General features: G+C 43.7%; 1 protein-coding gene across 5 annotated transcripts in view; it reads right to left on the bottom strand.

Moving 5' to 3' along the window:
* STARD9 (StAR related lipid transfer domain containing 9) overlaps nt 1-19,261 on the bottom strand; it is a 244,365-nt gene that overhangs the window by 196,462 nt on the left and 28,642 nt on the right. For all 5 annotated transcript variants that reach the window (XR_012159442.2, XM_073348593.2, XM_073348592.2 and 2 more), the window contains exon 3: nt 14,739-14,855. Coding sequence is in view for 4 of the 5 variants with exons in the window: in XM_073348593.2 (XP_073204694.2) it covers nt 14,739-14,855 (117 nt within the window). In the remaining variant the exon portion in view is untranslated. The remainder of the gene's footprint in view (nt 1-14,738; nt 14,856-19,261) is intronic.

Here is a 19,261-nt window from a genome sequence, read left to right on the forward strand (position 1 = left end):
ACTCAACTTACTTAGAAATGAAAAATTTCTCAATGAGAGTTCCATAGAAGCAGGAGTGTGGTATCACGAAAAAAACTGGATTAATGACCTATCACTAAGGATGGAAAATAATATTAAACAAATTACAGTGTTTTCCAAATACTGTTTGTAACTTTCTAAATTTTTTTCAATATGAAAGTTATATCTAAACTGTATTGGTGTAAAATTAAGATCCTGCTGTATCAATGAAGGCCTTGTACACAGCTTCAAATAGGATGGTTTGTGAGGTAAACAGCATCTCTTCTGTTCAGGCTTCAATTATGCGTTGGAGGAAAGGGGGCAGAATTATCTTCCCTCTTGCTCCCACCACTTGCTGAGCTGGAATTAGGACACAAAACCAAGCTGTGCTTTTTGGGCACGTGAAGTTATGGTCAAAACTAGCACAATCATTTTAAAACAGAATGAGGAGCGTAAAACTCTCAGAAACTAACTTTCACAAATGTACGTGTGATTTCTTTGTTTTCATATATTATCTGTGTTAAGTCACTATGTGCCGGTCTTCAGTAATGACCATTTCTGTCCTTAGGGTGCAAAATGAAACAAATCCTCAATGGACAATTTAAAAACAAAAACCATCAATAATGTACTCCATTAGATAGATGGTTGTGTGTCAGCAGGTGCTTTCCCGCCCCCCATAACTTTGCACAGAAAAAGACAGATAGTATACACTGCCAAATGAAGTTTAGTGTCGCATTAAAAATTAAACATGGCTTCCTTCGCGCTTTTAACTGTAGTGTTTTCATTATTGTCCTAACATAAGACAAGTCACTACTGGGTGTTCAATGCGTATGTTTTTGCAAGTTGAAAGACAATATTAGAAACCAGAACATGAGGCAACATTTTATAACAGTAAATTTTACTAATGACAGCTAGTTAACAGGATTCTATCAGAACTGCTTTACAAGTATAGGACTATATTTTGGCACATGCTGTTTAGGGAGGCCCACCAGCAGTTGCAAGTGCACAGGGAGGAAGCTGATCTTCCAAACTCTGGCTCCCTCAAACCCAAAAAGAGACAACACCTCAAACACTCCCATACAGCTGCCACTGAGAGAGCAGGGGCTACCAATCAAATGACAAACTCCACATTTGTTAGTATATGTTACATGAGGACAAAGAACCCTATGCAGAAGCTCACAGATATTCCAGCTCCTATCAGGAATAATCTTGCTTCAGTTAGCCTCCGTACATATTATAGCTGCACATTAGCTCAGCTTTCGCAGTGTATAAGTACAGAGGTTTGGGGAGCGGTTATATCACAATGGCCTATAATTAAGGCTGCGTGTCGGTCACGGAAGCCATGGATTCCGCGACTTGCCGTGACCTCTGTGACTTCTGCAGCAGTTGGTGCTGGCTGCCCCCGGCTCCTACCAGCATGTCCCTACAGCTCCAAGGCGGAAGGACCAGGGTGCTCTGCGCACTGCCCGTGCACATCGCCCCCACAGCTCCCATTGGCTGTGGTTCCCTTGGGCCCTCCCCCCAGGAGCTGCAGGGACATGCTGATTGAAGCCGGGTAGGGAACCTGACAGCCCCACCAACCCCTCCCCAGCAACAGCAGGGGTCCCTGGTCCTACCCCCCAGCACCCATTGCTAAACAATACAAATTAAGCAGCAAGCCTGAACTTGCTTGTGTAAAGTATCTGACACAGAGGCAATACCAGCATTTGTCCATAATACTTGTCAGACTCCTTTACAAAGATATCAGAAAGTAAACATTAAGTTATTGCTACATAGGGTTGCATGTGTTTTCATTCGAAAATGGAAGATACAGTACATCATTTGTTCCTACTAAGTGAAAACCCTAATCATTACACAGCGACCAATGATAGCTGAATTTTTGGTGTTATCCACCACAGAAGAGCCTAAAAACCTCACCCCCTCCTTGTTCTTCCTTGTTTGGAATGGGCTGCAAGGATGAGAGTTTTCTGAGAACACCTTTTACCTCTCTCCAAAGAGTTCTCTATCAGTTAGCTAGTTTCCTCTCTCACTCCAGTAGTCAAAGCCTGAATGCAATGCACAACCTGTTTATTCAAGTTGCATGCTTGGGAGGTTCACAGAGGTTAACAAAGAATGGGCACTAGCTGCTCCATCTGTTACTTCCCCATATGCTGGGAGGGGCTTTGGCTGTTGGATCCACATATAGTCATGGATCACCATCCTAGGACTATCCCCAAAGAACTCCTTCACATGGGAGTGCAGGGAGACCTTGTGGAACTGTGCTTCTCTACCCAGGGGTACAGAGCATCTGCGCAGGCTCCTCCCATATGCAATCACACTAGGTCTGCAGTTATCAAGGCTTACTGAGCCCACAGAAAAGAGAACATGGTTTGCTCCAGGTGAGCAATATCAGATGTAGGTATAGAAGGAATGTGGTATACTGGTTAGAAAAGGGGTTCTCAAACTTTTTCCATGGTATAACCACATCTCAAAAGACACCTCCCACTTACAACTGCACAATATCCCTGTGGCAGCTACAGCAATTGTTTATAGGGAAATGTAAGATGAGCAAAGTATGCATGTCTTTTAGCTGTTTTTATTACATTTTTTGAAAAAGAAAAATGGGTTTCCCTTTATTCTTCATTTCACTTCATTTCTGGTCCTCCTCTCCCCCGGTACATGCTTCCCTGACCCTTAGAGTATATCTACACTGAATCTGGGAGCAAGCTGCTGAGCCCAGCCCCTGGATTTAAGAGCCTAACCTACAACCATAGTTGCAACATCGAAGCAGTAGCTACACAGCTATTTTTAGCACACGTGTGCAAGCCCCACTGAGTCTGTGGGTCTGGGCAGGGAGGCTCACTCACAGATACACCATTGACAGACTCTTCCCTGGGCATGCTGGCCAGACACCTGGTCCTCTTCTCCCGATACTCTCCAGCATATTGGGCATAGGGATGTCTCCTTTCCTGCCCCCCACTGATGACTCATCTCAGAGGATAGTTCTTGGGTCTTCTTCTCCTCTTACACAGGAACAGTCCCTAGAAGTAGTAGTTACCATTGCTCCTGCTTTTCCAGGCATTCTGACTCTTCTTTGCAACATCTAAGGTGGCAACAGGAATTGAACCTGTGCCTTAACACCTGTAAAAGCAGCTGGAAACCTTCAACTCAATCCAAAGTCAATGGTGGCTGCAGGTACCCAGCACCTCAGAAAAATCAGGCCTCAAATTGGCCACCCAAAAATGGAAGCAACCAAAATTGGAGACCACTTTTGATTGTTAAATCATCTGTAAAAGGAGCAAAATATGGATATACCTCAAAGGACTTTTGTGAAGCTTATTTTTTGTAAAGCACTTTGATATCCTCCAAAAGGAGGAGCGAGCTACAGAGTTCAAAATATTACTATCAAATCCACAAGTGAAGCCTAATTACTGAAGAAATTATAATTTAGTCTTTCCCCATTGTGACAGGTTCGGTCACAGAGACCCCCTTGGGACTGTTACCTGATGTGCTGAAACTACCTCTGAGCCTGTTTTCCCTGTCAGCTTGGGACTCCAGAACCCTGCCTTGTTGAGCCAGACATGCAAATCTGCTGCAACACAGACCCAGGTCTAGTCCAGGCCCCCAAAGCTGCAGACTTTAACCAAAAACTGCTCAGCAAGTCACCTATCTCCAGCACCCAGTTCCCAGTGGGATCCAAACCCCAAATAAATCAGTTTTACTCTGTATAAAGCTTATACAGGGTAAACTCATAAATTGTCCGCCCTCCGGCTTTCTTCCAGCAACTGGCAGAAGTTACTAGATCGCACGTCCTGGTTTTCATGGGGACTTCAATCACCCTGATATCTGCTGGGAGAGCAATACAGCGGGGCACAGACAATCCAGGAAGTTTTTGGAAAATATAGGGGACAATTTCCTGGTGCAAGTGCTGGAGGAACCAACTAGGGGCAGAGCTCTTCTTGACCTGCTGCTCCCAAACCAGGAAGAATTAGTAGGGGAAGCTAAAGTGGATGGGAACCTGGGAGGCAGTGACCATGAGATGGTCGAGTTCAGGATCCTGACACAACGAAGAAAGGAAAGCAGCAGAATACGGACCCTGGATTTCAGAAAAGCAGACTGACTCCCTCAGGGAACTGATGGACAAGATCCCCTGGGAGAATAACATGAAGGGGAAAGGAGTCCAGGGGAGCTGGCTGTATTTTAAAGAATCCTTATTGAGGTTACAGGGACAAGCCATCCCAATGCGTAGAAAGAATAGTAAATATGTCAGGCGACCAGCTTGGCTTAACAATGAAATCCTTGCTGATCTTGAACACAAAAAAGAAGCTTACAAGAAGTGGAAGATTGGACAAATGACCAAGGATGAGTATAAAAATATTGCTCGGGCATGCAGGAGTGAAATCAGGAAGGCCAAATCACACCTGGAGTTGCAGCTAGCAAGAGATGTTAAGAGTAACAAGAAGGGTTTCTTCAGGTATGTTAGCAACAAGAAGAAAGTCAAGGAAAGTGTGGGCCCCTTACTGAATGACGGCGGCAATCTAGTGACAGAGGATGTGGAAAAACCTAATGTACTCAATGCTTTTTTTTGCCTCTGTCTTCACGAACAAGGTCAGCTTCCAGACTACTGCACTGGGCAGCACAGCATGGGGAGGAGGTGACCAGCCCTCTGTGGAGAAAGAAGTGGTTCGGGACTATTTAGAAAAGCTGGACGTGCACAAGTCCATGGGGCCAGATGCGTTGCATCCGAGAGTGCTAAAGGAGTTGGCGGATGTGATTGCAGAGCCATTGGCCATTATCTTTGAAAACACATGGTGTTTGGGGGAGGTCCCAGATGACTGGAAAAAGGCTAATGTAGTGCCCATCTTTAAAAAAGGGAAGAAGGAGGATCCTGGGAACTACAGGCCAGTCAGCCTCACCTCAGTCCCTGGAAAAATCATGGAGCAGGTCCTCAAGGAATCAACTCTGAAGCACTTAGAGGAGAGCAAAGTGATCAGGAACAGTCAGCATGGATTCACCAAGGGCAAGTCATGCCTGACTAATCTTCTATGACGAGATAACTGGTTTTGTGGATGAAGGGAAAGCAGTGGATGTGTTGTTCCTTGACTTTAGCAAAGCTTTTGACACTGTCTCCCACAGTATTCTTGCCAGCAAGTTAAAGAAGTATGGGCTGGATGAATGGACTATAAGGTGGATAGAAAGTTGGCTAGATTGTCAGGCTCAACAGGTAGTGATGAATGGCTCCATGTCTAGTTGGCAGCCGGTATCAAGTGGAGTGCCCCAAGGGTCGGTCCTGGGGCTGGTTTTGTTCAATATCTTCATAAATGATCTGGAGGATGGTGTGGATTGCATCTTCAGCAAGTTTGCAGATGACACTAAACCGGGAGGAGAGGCAGATACGCTGGAGGGTAGGGATAGGATACAGAGGGACCTAGACAAATTGGAGGATTGGGCCAAAAGAAATCTGATGAGGTTCAACAAGGACAAGTGCAGAGTCCTGCACTTAGGACGGAAGAATCCAATGCACCGCTACAGACTAGGGACTGAATGGCTCGGCAGCAGTTCCGCAGAAAAGGACCTAGGGGTTACAGTGGACAAGAAGCTGGATATGAGTCAACAGTGTGCCCTTGTTGCCAAGAAGGCCAATGGCATTTTGGGATGTATAAGTAGGGGCATTGCCAGCAGATCGAGAGACGTGATCATCCCCCTCTATTTGACACTGGTGAGGCCTCATCTGGAGTACTGTGTCCAGTTTTGGGCCCCACACTACAAGAAGGATGTGGAAAAATTGGAAAGAGTCCAGCAGAGGGCAACAAAAATGATTAGGGGACTGGAACACATGACTTATGAGGAGAGGCTGAGGGAACTGGGGATGTTTAGTCTACGGAAGAGAAGAATGAGGGGGGATTTGATAGCTGCTTTCAACCACCTGAAAGGGGGTTCCAAAGAGGATGGCTCTAGACTGTTCTCAGTGGTAGCAGATGACAGAACAAGGAGTAATGGTCTCAAGTTGCAGTGGGGGAGATTAAGGTTGGATATTAGGAAAAACCTTTTCACTAGGAGGGTGGTGAAACACTGGAATGCGTTACCTTGGGAGGTGGTGGAATCTCCTTCCTTAGAAGTTTTTAAGGTCAGGCTTGACAAAGCCTTGGCTGGGATGATTTAATTGGGGATCGGTCCTGCTTTGAGCAGGGGGTTGGACTAGATGACCTCCTGAGGTCCCTTCCAACCCTGATATTCTATGATTCTATAACACAGAGAGAGAGATGCACAGCTGCTTACTCCCCCAGATATTAATCACTTACTCTGGGTTAATTAATAAACAAAAGTGATTTTATTAAGTATAAAAAGTAGGATTTAAGTGGTTTCAAGTAACAGACAGACAGAACAAAGTAAGTTACCAAGCAAAATAAAACAAAACACACAAGTCTAAGCCTAATACATTTAAGAAACTGGATACAGGTAAATCTCACCCTCAGAGGTGTTCCAATAAGCTTCTTTCACAGACTAGACTCCCTTTTAGTCTGGTCCCAATCCTTTCCCCGGTACAATCCTGGTTAGTTCCAGCTCAGGTGGTAACTAGGGGATTTCTCATTACTTGCAGCCCCCTTGTTCTGCTCCACCCCTTTTTATAGCTTTGGCCCATGGCAGGAATCCTTTGTTTCTCTGGGTTCCCACCCCTCCTTCTAAATGGAAAAGCACCAGGTTTAAAATGGATTCCAGTATCATGTGACATGATCCCATGTCCTGTAAGACCCCTAGTCTCCATTCTTCTGGGGCTGGTTGGCACACAGGAAGGCTTATAAGTAAACAGAGCCATTTACAACCCATTGTCCTAGTTAATGGGAGCCATCAAGATTCCAAGCCACAATTAATGGCCCACACTTCATATTTCTAGCTTCAGATACAAGAATGATACATTCATACAAATAGGATGAACACACTCAGATTATAAGCTTTGTAATGATACCTTACCTTTGCATAAAGCATATTCCAATTATACTTATAAGTGTAAATATAATGTATTTCCATAAACATATGGAGTGCAATGTCACTCCCATAAAAGGAGGTAAGGAAATTAAAACTGAACTCTGGTTCATATCTATTCCCTCAACTGCTGGACTAAAAGAACAGCTCATGAATTAAGTAGTCAGGATCACTTATAACTGAAACCAGCAACCCTCTCCTAACATTAGCCTCTGGTTCATCTCAGCTAAGACAATTACTCAGGAGAGCATGGTAGTAATAGGCTCTTCTTTCAATGGATAAAAGGTTAGTTCTTTTTTTAATTCAGAATGACAATGATGAGCAACCTTGCCATCTTTTGGAAAGGTAAGAGTTTATGGTCAGAGCACAAAAGTGCGACTCAGGAAAACTGGGTTCTATTCTCAGCTCTGAAAATAGTTACTGTTTGAACAGCACCTTGAAAAATAAAAATACAGAGCTGTATATTGAAAATAAAATTACATTTAAGAACCACACTTATTTTATGTTTTTAAAAGGCATAAGCACTTACTGATGTGATGTCATTTTTCTTTTTGTTAAATGAGTGCATAAAGTATGCTATGTGGTGTCAAGGTTCCTTCTCCACTCTAAACTCTAGGGTACAGATGTGGGGACCTGCATGAAAAACCTCCTAAGCTTATTTTTACCGGCTTAGGTTAAAACTTCCCCAAGGTACAAACTATTTTACCTTTTGTCCCTGGACTTTATTGCTGCCACCATCAAGCGTCTAACAAATATAACTGGGAAAGAGCCCACCTGGAAACATCTTTCCCCCGCAAAATCCCCCCAAGCCCTTCACCCCCTTTTCTGGGGAAGGCTTGATAAAAATCCTCACCAATTTGCATAGGTGAACACAGACCCAAACCCTTGGATCTTAAGAACAATGAAAAAGCAATCAGGTTCTTAAAAGAAGAATTTTAATTAAAGTAAAAGAATCACCTCTGTAAAATCAGGATGGTAAATACCTTACAGGTATTTGAGATTCAAAACATAGACAATCCCTCTAGGCTAAACCTTAAGTTACAAAAATATACATTCCATTCAGCACAACTTATTTTATCAGCCATTTAAACAAAACAGAATCTAACGCATATCTAACTCAATTGCTTATTGACTTTTTTGCTTCCGATGAAGTGAGCTGTAGCTCACAAAAGCTTATGCTCAAATAAATTGGTTAGTCTCTAAGGTGCCACAAGTACTCCTTTTCTTTTGACTTTTTACAGGAGTTCTGACCTGCATTCCTGCTCTGGTCCGGGCAAAAGCAACACAGACAGAGAACCCTTTGTTCCCCTCCTACCCCCTCCAGCTTTGAAACTATCCTGTCTCCTCATTGGTCATTTTGGTCAGGTGCCAGCAAGGTTGTCTTAGCTTCTTAACCCTTTACAGGTGAAAGGGTGTTTCCTCTGGCTAGGAGGGATTTAAAGGTGTTTACTCTTCCCTTTATATTTATGACATGTGGATATTGAGTGTTTTCTCCCTTGTGTCATTTAACATCTCTTCAGGTTTATGTATCATATTACAAACAGTAATAGCTTATACTATTCACCCCTCAACCAAGGAACAAAAAAACACCAAAACAAAATATACCATACTTTTCCCATCTCTTAAATTAAAAAAAGATGAAGGGAACATTAACACAAACTTATTAAGAGTAATCAATACTGTGGTTAAGATTCTACTGTGGATGGCAACTGTTCACAGTTTAACAAATGCAAGTCAGGAAAGGAACACAGCTGACAGTGTTTTTCAAATATCAAGATTACACTTTCTACCAACTGTCATCCAAGGTTTTGACAACACTTTACATAAGCATTATGTCTACACCTGGAGTTTGGGGGGGCAGTTCCTAGCTTGAGGAGACCTCCGAGCTAGCTTTCATCGAGCTAGCGCAGGAGCGGGCACACTTTTTGGCCTGAGGGCCACATCAGGGTATGGAAATTGTATGGCAGGCCATGAATGCTCATGAAATTGGTGGTGGGGGTGAGGGCTCTGCCTGGGAGAGCAGGCTCTGGGGAGGGGCCAGAAATGAGGAGTTCAGGGTGCGGGAGGGGGCTCTAGGCTGAGACAGGGATGTGTGAGAGGGCTCTGGCTGTGGGTGCGGGCTCTGGGGTGGGGCTGGGGATGGGGATGAGGGGTTTGGGGTGTAAGAGGGTGCTCCAGTCCAGGAACAAGGGGCTCAGAGGGCAGGAAGGGGATCAGGGATGGGGCAGGCTATTGGGTTACGGGGGGTGGGGTGGGTGAGGGCTCTACCTGGGGGTGCAGGCTCTGGGCTGGGATTGAGGGGACTGGGGGGGGGGAGATCAGTGCTGGGGCAGGGGATTGAGGCACAGGGGGGCTCAGGGATGCAGGCTCTGTGCGGTGCTTACCTCAAGCAGATCCTGGAAGCACGTCCACCCTCTGGGTCCTACACAGAGGTGCGACCAGGCGGATCTGCGTGCACTACCCCATCCACAGGTGCTGCCCACACAGCTCCTATTGTTCAGGAGCCATGGGGGCAGTGCCTGTGGATGGGGCAGTACACAGAGCCGCCTGGCTGCACCTCTGCATACTATGTAGAAACCGGGGGGGGGGTCATGCTGACTGCTCCCCTGGGGCCACGCAGAGTGGGGCAAACCCCCGACCCCACTCCTGGGCAGGAGCCGAGGGCCGGATTAAAAGGTCTGATGGGCCGGATGTGGCCTGTAATTTGCCCAACCCTGTGCTAGCATGCTAAAAATAGAATGTGGCAAAAGCAGGAGGAGGGGCTAGCCACCTTAAATTCATACTTAGCATCTCTGATGGGAATGCACTTGGGGCAGCTAGCCCCTTCTACAGATCATGCTACTGCAGCTGCATTCTATTTTTAGCATACTAGCTTCATGAAAGCGAGCGTGAGTAGGTCTCCTCACGCTAGGAATCACACACCCCAGATGGAAGCATAGACACACCTTAAGCCTCTCAAAACCACCTGTGAAGCAAGTAAGCGATACAGGAATATATAGTAATATTATGAAGTGTAGCCATCTCTGGAGCACAACACAGCAACTGTTTAATAAAACAGGACCTGAAATGAATACCACATACAAGGGTAACTGCAGGAGAAATTTATAGAGGCAGATTATAAATTGAAAGAGTTGGAATTTGGCCTAGATACATGGATGTATACCCCTACTCCTATCATTGCCATTGGATCTCTATAATGACTAGAAGCTGTTAGGAACTTGTTTTGACATCTCATCCGGAAGACAAGAAGGGACACAGCTTTTTAAGAGACAGTATTCTCAAGAAAGATGCCTGAAGGTAGAGTATTTTCATCATTCAGCTAATAAACCAAGCCCCTGCGATAACAGTTGGCACAACAAGACATCACTGTAAGGAAATACAGTGATTGCAGGCAAACTTTAGAAGAAAGCTTTATTGTATGTCAGTGTTATTTAATTCCTTTAGTAGCTGATAATATCACTAAAATAAGGAAGCTGCTAGGAAACTGAATCTGTATGTACTCAGTGATAGAGTATTGATTTTAAACATGGAATTAAATACAAGGAACTTCATTCAAACAATATTAGGAGTCTGAAACTCACAAAAGCAAGCACATTTCTCCAGCACCCCCTTAGGAACTACATATTACATGTGCTATAAAAATCCTAAAAAAGTGTTGGGGAAATTAGTGACAGAAAATCACTCACTGTCCCATGTCCTTCAGAGCACCAACCCATCTTTAAACCCTTTCATGTTGCATTCCCTTGCTTCTAAATACAGTGTTGTTCTTTTAAAAGTCAGACATTCCACTGGCTTGCAAATGACATAACAGGTATATGGAGCAGCACCCAACAACCTTTTAGCCCTGGGTATCAGGTGCATTCAGTGACTACACAAGGCCACTTTATGGTACATTTTAAACTTTTCTTTATTTGTAATATTGTTTTAGAAGAATGAAGAGTACTTTATTGCCCTAGCCAATGCTGAATTCATGTGGCACACTTTCATAAGTGGAGATAAAGAGGACATAGTGGGTTGTATTTATCAATGCTTATGCAAAGGCATCCTAGCTGGAAAGCCAACTACACTGATAACAGTTCTGCTAGAAAATGAACAAGAAAATGTTTCTTATTGTATTGTTATAAAGATGAGAGGAAACAGAAGTCTGTGTTTGCAGCAAGGCACACAGAAAAGAAGCTTCTTCCCGCCCAATTTAATTGTTGGAGAGGTCAATTTGAAGGGGGAAAACCAACGACACTGATGAATGAGACATATCTCATCAATTTTTAATCCTTAAAGTAGAAGCAAAGTTCACTTAACCATTTTAGAGAAAAGGGCAGATGCAGAAGACCTTTTGCTTTTACTGCCTCCACACTTCCTCGGCTGCCAAAAAGCCCTACTTTGAGTACAGATTTTCAGTAGTTACCTTTGATTGGGCTTTCTCCTCTTTAGGAGCAGAATGGTAGCTGCCTTCAACATCCAGACACTCAGGAGAAAGAGTAAGTGAATTCTTAATGCCTTAATTTCCCTATCTGTGGGAAGGCATGTTGGACTGACTCCATCTCCCATTCCATTTGCAAGTAAGGGCAAAGTTTCTTTGTTCAATGAGCCCACAGATAGACTCCCAACCCTAATTATATTAGGAACTAATATGAGAATATATTAAGAGCACCACAATAAAGCAGGTCTGCCAAGGATCAGATCTGGGGACTATAACCCAGATAACACCTTATCAGTTCTAAATTCCTTCATATTTAAATCCTTCCCTTAACAATAATTAAAGTGCACCTCTATTCTGAATAGGGACCTTGTAAAAAGGCATCCTGGATTCTTTGTTTACCGTTTATCTATATCATGTGCTCAATTGAAACAGAAAAAGATTAAGAGTCAGATTCTCTGATGCATTCCTGCCCCTCAAAACTGCTCTGATAGTGCGAAAACCCTGGAAAATAGTGGCATGTGGCCAGCTGACCCAGCTCTTGTTCCACCTCACCACTTAATCCCAATGATTTAGGTAAGGGCATAGAGAGTACACTTATAAAGTTCACGGACAATACCAGGAGCTTTGAAAGATAGGATTAATATTCAAAATGATCTGGACAAACTGGAGAAATGACCTGAAGTAAATAGGATGAAATTCAATTATGACATATGCAAAGTATCCCACTTAGGAAGAAACCTTCAGCTGCACACGTACAAAACGGGAAATGACTGCCTAGGAAGCAGTACTGCAGAAAGGGATTGGGGGCTCACAGTGAATCACAAGCTAAATATGAGTCAAGCGTGTAACACTGTTGCAAAAAAAGCAAACATCATTCTGGGATGTACTAGCAGGAGTGTTGTAAGCAAGACACAAGAAGTAATTCTTCCGCTTTACTCAGGCCTCAGCTGGAGTATTGTGTCCAGTTCTGGGCGCCACGTTTCAGGAAAGATGTGGACAAATGGGTGAAAGTCCAGAGAAGAGCAACAAAAATGATTAAAGGCCTAGAAAACATGACCTATGAGGGAATATTAAAAAAATAAGACCGAGAGGGGACATAACAGTTTTCAAGCACATAAAAGGTTGTTACAACGAGGAGGGAGATCAATTGTTTTCCTTAACTTCTGAGGACAAGACAAAATGGGCTTCAACTGCAGCAAGGACAGTTTGGTTGGACATTAGAAAAAGCTTCCTAACTGTCAGGATGATTAACTACTGGAATAAATTGCCTAGGGAGATTGTGGAATCTCTGTCATTGGAAATTTTTAAGAGCAGGTTAGACAAACACCTGTTAGGAATGGTCTAGATCGGGAGTTCTCAACCCTTATCTTTCTGAGCCCCCGCCCCCATGCTATATGAATTCCAGGGCCCCGGGGGGGGGGGGGGGGAGAGTGAGTGGGGGGGGGGAACCTTAGGGCTCATGGCTTCAGCCAAAGTGGGAGGGGGGCCTCAGAGCTCCGAACCTCAGCCACCGGGCAAGAGGTGATGGGGCTGTGGGGAGGAGCTGAGAGCTTCAGTCCCGTGGGGTGCTGGGGATGGAGGGGGATCTCAGGGCTCCAACCTCACAGGGTGACGGGGCTGGGGGGAGGTAAGGCTTCTGCCCTGCAGGGTGCTAGGACTCTGGGCTTTAGACTCACAGGGGCACCAGGGCTCTGGGCTTCAGCCCCATGGCTGTGCTCCCACCTTCAGCCCCACAGGGATGCCAGGGCTCAGGGCTTCAGCCCCACATTTCTGGCTTCAGACCCATGGGGGGTGCTGGGCTTGGAATGTTAGCTCTGGGGGCAGGGAGAGGCACTGAGGCTCAGGGTACCCTGTGGCTCCACTCCTGGTTTCAGCCCCATGGGGTGCCAGGGCTTGGAGTGCCGGGCTTCAGCCGTGGGGCCCTATGGCCCCCTGAAAGCAGCTCAGTTGAGAACCACTGGTCTAGATAATACTTAGTCCTCTCATGAGTTCAGGGGACTGGACTAGATGACCTCTCAAGGTCCCTTCCAGTCCTGCAATTCTATGATTGTAGCAGGCGGTCAGGGAGAATGTTAGAGGCATAGCGCTCTGGCTATCCTTAGCTGGATTACAGTTTTTTGGGGACCACTGCAAGCTGACAAAGGTTGGCACAATTGTCAGGATGCTCTAATTTGGGTTAGAGCTTCAGCCAGCACAGAGCCACCCAATGAATCAAGGAGCTGCAAAGAAATACCCAATAGCCTCCTCCCACCGTTGTGCTAGGTTTCTCCTTGGCAGATCCATAATTTTTGGAACTGCTACCTTGCAAATTCAGCATAGACTCAGAGTAAAGCTAGGTACTGTGCACATCATCACCAATAAAACAGGTTTTGCAGGGCTAATTTGGTCCTCGGTGACACCTGTGTGACTCCATTGTCTTCAACAGGCCTGCACAGGGATAATGATTGGAATTTAGTAAACAATTCAACTGATGGACAAGATCAAATAGATACAGCAACCTCTTAGATGTGTTGGCTCTTCCAAGTCTATCAGTAGCAAAAAGTAGTAAAAACATGTTTTAAATCACCACTATCAGCAGATAAAACACTGAATGCACACAGATAGGATATGTCTGGAGAAAGTAGGGGCTGTTTTCCCATAATTACTTGTCATTTTACAAGAACTTCTGGGTTACTGAAAAAAAAGAAAGTGAACCTCATCATTTTTGGGGTTTTTTTTAATACACATATCCCTATGACCTTTGAATTTAACCAAACAAACCTTGGACTATCAAACTAGGAAGAGTGCTGGTTGGTAAGGAGAGATTTCTGACTCTTTAATTAAAAACTCAGAGTTAATCTGGTATTGTTCAGGACAATATGGTGTTAACATTGAAGTTTAATGCTGCCATTTAAAATCTCACTTCATTGCTGATCATTTCAGAAGAAACATCAAGCTACTCTGATTCTGTGGACTAAGTTTGGGATTGTGGTCAGCACTTATATAGAGCACCATCATTTTCTCCCTCAAGAATCTGACTCCCAATTATTTTTCATTGCTTTAACTGGAGTCCCTCAGGCTTCTTGTCTTTTCAGGTCATGAGTGCTTATCAGAAAGCTGATGACACAGTCAAAATGATGTATATCAACTAGTAGAAAGAGTACTCCAGTATTTTTATTTTAAAATTGAAGGACTGTGATATTACCACACAGTACTGATACATCATCAACAGAATAAGAAAAAGACGGTCCCAGGAAAAATAAATCAAACACTAGAATCTCAAACTTGGTTACTGAGGGTTTATATCCTCCCCTCCTCACCAAACACAATAATAAAAGGACAAAACAGGACACACACGGAGAACTGAAAAATTACTCACCATTTCCTGAGATGCATATTTAGGATCTTCAGGATCAACTGACCAATAGCAGAAATCAAAGCCAAAAGCCACAATCTTCTCTCTTGTGTCCCACAGGCCCTCAAGCCTATTGTCTACCTGAATAGGGGGGAAGATAGAGAGAGCACTTGAATTTGAGGATTACCAAAGAGCATAATTTAAAAACTTTGTCCAGGATATACTTTTCCCCCTCTCACAACACAAATATTCATGGCTCCAAGTTCATGCTGTTTTCGTTTTCTTGCACAAAAGTCAAAGAAAAAATATGGATGGATCCATCACAAAGCTGCTAGTAAAACTTTCACTGAGCAGTTCATTCACCACTTCTCTCCTACTTCAAAAAAAGTACAATGCACTTAAGCGTTTTCCATTCAACGATTTCCAAGCATTTTACAAGCATTACTGAGTTAATCCTCACAACGTCCGTTTTAGGTGGGAAAGCATTATCCCCATTTTACAGATGGAGAAACCAAATCCCAGAGGTTAAATGACTATGTTTATGGTAGAGCCAGAAATACGAACCACACCTCCCAACTCCTAGTATTACGCTTTAATCACAAGCCTATCTACTCTCCTTCTTTACCTTGCTGTATTAACAGTTTATCAGTTCTCCTCCTTCAGTGTGTTATGGATTATGAAGTGCCCAGAGCAAATCCTGAGTTTTGATTAACCAGTAATCACAACCAAACCCTCCAGACATAGCATAGGCTGGAGCTACTACTTTTTGTTACTGAAGTATTTCATTTAGGATATATGTCTTCACTAAAAATGTAGCTTGGGTGACTGGCATTCAGGTCTAAGCACCTAGCCTAGCCCATGTTTGAGTAGCCACACTGCAAAGCCGTACCCGAATTACTACCACCTCACGAGTGCTACACTCATCTGTATGTGTCATTAGGATTTGGAGGGGCATATCCCATGGCTCTTTTGGGCTGCAGTAAGCTGAGCTTCTCTACAATTCTTTCATATTAAGTTGTAGAAGAACTTGTCTGCCCCTTCCAGGCACACATGGGGAATTCTGGGAAGGCAGTGGAGGGCTATCAACTTTTGAGTGGTTTAGCTTAGAGTCCTCACTACAAAGTTTTAATCTATACCCACAGACATGCCAATTAGCCCAGGTTGAAAGCACCACTAAATACAGGTGAGAAGTTTGTGTGTGGAGAGGAAGTGAGTTGGGGCAAGGCTAACCTGCAGTGAAGACATACCCAATATTGGTCTGTACAGTTTTAGTTTAAACAGCCATCAGTTAATCAGAATAAAATTTCCCTGTGCTACTTTATAATGTACATCATTTCTAAAAATATATAAATACATACTGTGGCAGAGCTCCAACCTTGTCCCCTTGGGTCCCGTGCTTCCAGGTGGTTTATGCTAGCTTCAGAGGCTCACTGCAACCCTCCACATAGCCCTTCTCTCTCTAGGGCCAGGGATACAGTCTACTGAGCCCTTTTCATCATAAGCCAGCAATGGAGGTTGGTGACAGAATTTCCACAGTTTCTGTTGCTCCTATGGCCTTATGCCAAAACAGTTTAGCCTCCTATCCTGACAGAAGCCTGTTTTCTCCTCCCAGGAGGTGTTTCTGTAGTGGTGGGTTGGGGGGGAACCCGGGTCCGCTCTCTATTCCGGCCCAGGGACCCTAATGGTAGCAGCTGTTGGCAGCCAACCTTTTACTGCCACAGTTGCTACATTTCCCTGGGACACTTCCCCACAGCCCTCCTGCTTCTCCCTTACCTTAGGGCTCCCTTACCAATGACTTGAGGGTGTCTTCATTAACCAGCCCTTCAGCCACACTTTCTCTCCTCTGGCTCCCTAACTCCTCTCTGCCTGACTGGAGTGAGCCCTTTTATATTATCAGAGGGGCCTTAATTAGAGTCAGGTGGTCACATTAGCTTAATGGCCTCACCTGACTCTTTGCAGGTTAATTGGAGTCAGGTGTTCTCATTAGCCTGGAGCAGCCCCTGCTCTGGTCAGTCAGGGAACAGAAAACTGTTAATCCAGTAGCCAGTATATCTGCCTTCTGTTACTCTTCTGTACCCAACTGGCCTGGGTCTATCACAATACATATTTTAACCTTGTTCATGGTTTCAGCTTTCATCTCTGATTGTAAGAAGTCTGATGCTATACATTAAATTAATCTGTGCAAAGAATGGAATAACCCCTACTGGAATTTTTAAATCTGTTTTTAAACACACTTCCCTCCCCTTGCGAGAGTTTGGAGGTGGGGTCAGTCTCTTGATATTAGAAAAAGCTGTTTAAAGGATTTCGTAAAGTTTCATTAAGAGTCAATGACACTACTCCTGTGAATGAGGACTGCAGAATCAGGTGTAATATTGATGACTGTAAACTCTTAAGGGCAGGAGCTTGTCTTTTTATTTGAGCTGTGAAGTGCCATGTATGCCTATGGCTTTGTAAAAATAATCATTTTCATAAAAGGTGACTCAAGAAGTTACCGAAATCAAACAGATCTTGCTACACAAGTCATTGTTTGATTCCAAACAAGATGTTTCTGTTTGCACCAAGCAAGTGCGCAAGGAACTTTCCAAAAACCCACACACTTCCTCTTCCCAAATCAAAGGAGGAAATCTTGAGTCACACATGAGCCAGAAATAGGTGGGTTCATATGTAACACTGACATTAGCAACAACAGAATTAGCAATCTTGACATCTGGCAATAGCATAAGTAGAAAAGAAAATAGTTAAATTCACTATTAATTGGAACACTAAATTTCCCATTAACAAGCCACTATTGCTGAAAAATGGTGATAACACTTAGCTACCTTTAAGATCTATGAATGAAAAGCACTGTAAATGCTAAGTATTTTCATAATTTATGGAGATTACTGGGGAAATTGTTATACAAGACCATCTAAAAGAGCCTCTTTGCTAACAGCAGTTTTGCTGCTGTGTGTGGCGGGGAAGAGACACCGTACATTTATCCTTAGATGAAAAAGGACATCAGGTATGGAGAAACCCACATGATTCTAAATTAGTCATGTTGAATTAACTCCAGCTGATGTTTCCTTTGGCTAGTGTTAAAATGTAAGCTAGTCTATTGATCAGTTAATTCAAAAGGATTATCTTCAATGAATGAGGTTTATTCAGAAGCCTTATAAGTGCTGTAACCCAAAAGAGAGCTCTCCACTGTTTTCTGCAGTGGCTGATTGTGGCTAACTAGGAGCCCTGACCGCCTATTGCAACAAGATAAAATGAATACTTTATCTCTGAAAATTCAGTTTTATAATCAAAGTGACAGGCTACCTATTAACATAAAGGTTTCAGCTACACAGTTTGTGCACTGGTATAAAACTATTTTCATTAGGGGTACATTGGGTTTTGGGGTTTTTTCAAATCTAAGTTATTATACTGGTACAACCCTAGTGTGGAAATGGTTATGCTGCTGTATAGGTGCCTTATATACCTATAGCTTATTCTCTTCTTGTACAAAAATAGCTTGCTGGCATATATAAAGCACTTTTATACTGATAACTGTATCCACATTGGGGGTTGTACCACTTTAACATACTGGTATATTTACAAGCAGTGAAACTTTGGTATGTAGACAAGGCAATGTCTCTCCCTTCATAAAACTTAGTCTGAAATACCAAACAAAATATAAGCAGGTCAGCTCTTATGGCTCCAGAATTCCCTGCCAGACTTCTGGTAAGGAAGACCCTCCATCCCTCTGTTCCTAAGCAAAGTACTTCTTTCATGGCTCTCTCTCAAAATCTCAGTCTAACTAGGTTCAGTTGCATATCTGAAGCCTACAGATTGCTTCTTCCTAGTTACTATCATTTCAGGGAGGGACTCCCAGATGGGCCTGATAAATCCGAGCAGTGAACCTAGACTTGGTTGATCCCCAGATCCCCACAACACTATCCTGATTGTCAGAGACTCCCCCAAGAAGGCAAAAGGGGCAGAAGGCATAATGGCTGGGGAGAAAAGGGACCATTGGAACAACCCACTACACAACTGAGGCAGGTGGTGAGGAAGCTCCCATTTTTCTTGCATGCTTCAGAAAGGGCTGAGCACCTGCACGCTGCACATCCGTCCTCTTTCAGTTGTTTCAAAGTTGGGCACACAAACACTCTAGTCACTTCTGGAAATCCTGGCCGACTAGCTTAACCTGACTGCTGTGATATTACCTGTCTGATCTGTAGCATATTTTCTGCCTTCAAAAGATATTCTTCTCAAATCACCAGATAATTCTGTATCAGAGAAGTTGTTTACATGGACTACTATGAGTGTACATGCTAAGCTTTAAGGCTATTTTTGCCTTTTCTCTGACACACAAAAATGCACACAACATATATACAGAAAACCTCTCTAAAATGACCTAATACTAAATATACTGATTGTTAACTATGCTGTAGCCTAGCTGAGCATTATAACCTGCTAAGTTTTTCGTCCATTTTATTATCTATCTGTGCTCTAGGCTTATTCCAGAGGAATCCTTTCACTAAGACTCTAAACTTGCAACACACACTTCAGGTCCTTCTTGAAGACAG

This window comes from Lepidochelys kempii, chromosome 6 (assembly GCF_965140285.1).
Source record: "Lepidochelys kempii isolate rLepKem1 chromosome 6, rLepKem1.hap1, whole genome shotgun sequence".
Lineage (NCBI taxonomy): Eukaryota > Metazoa > Chordata > Testudines > Cheloniidae > Lepidochelys > Lepidochelys kempii.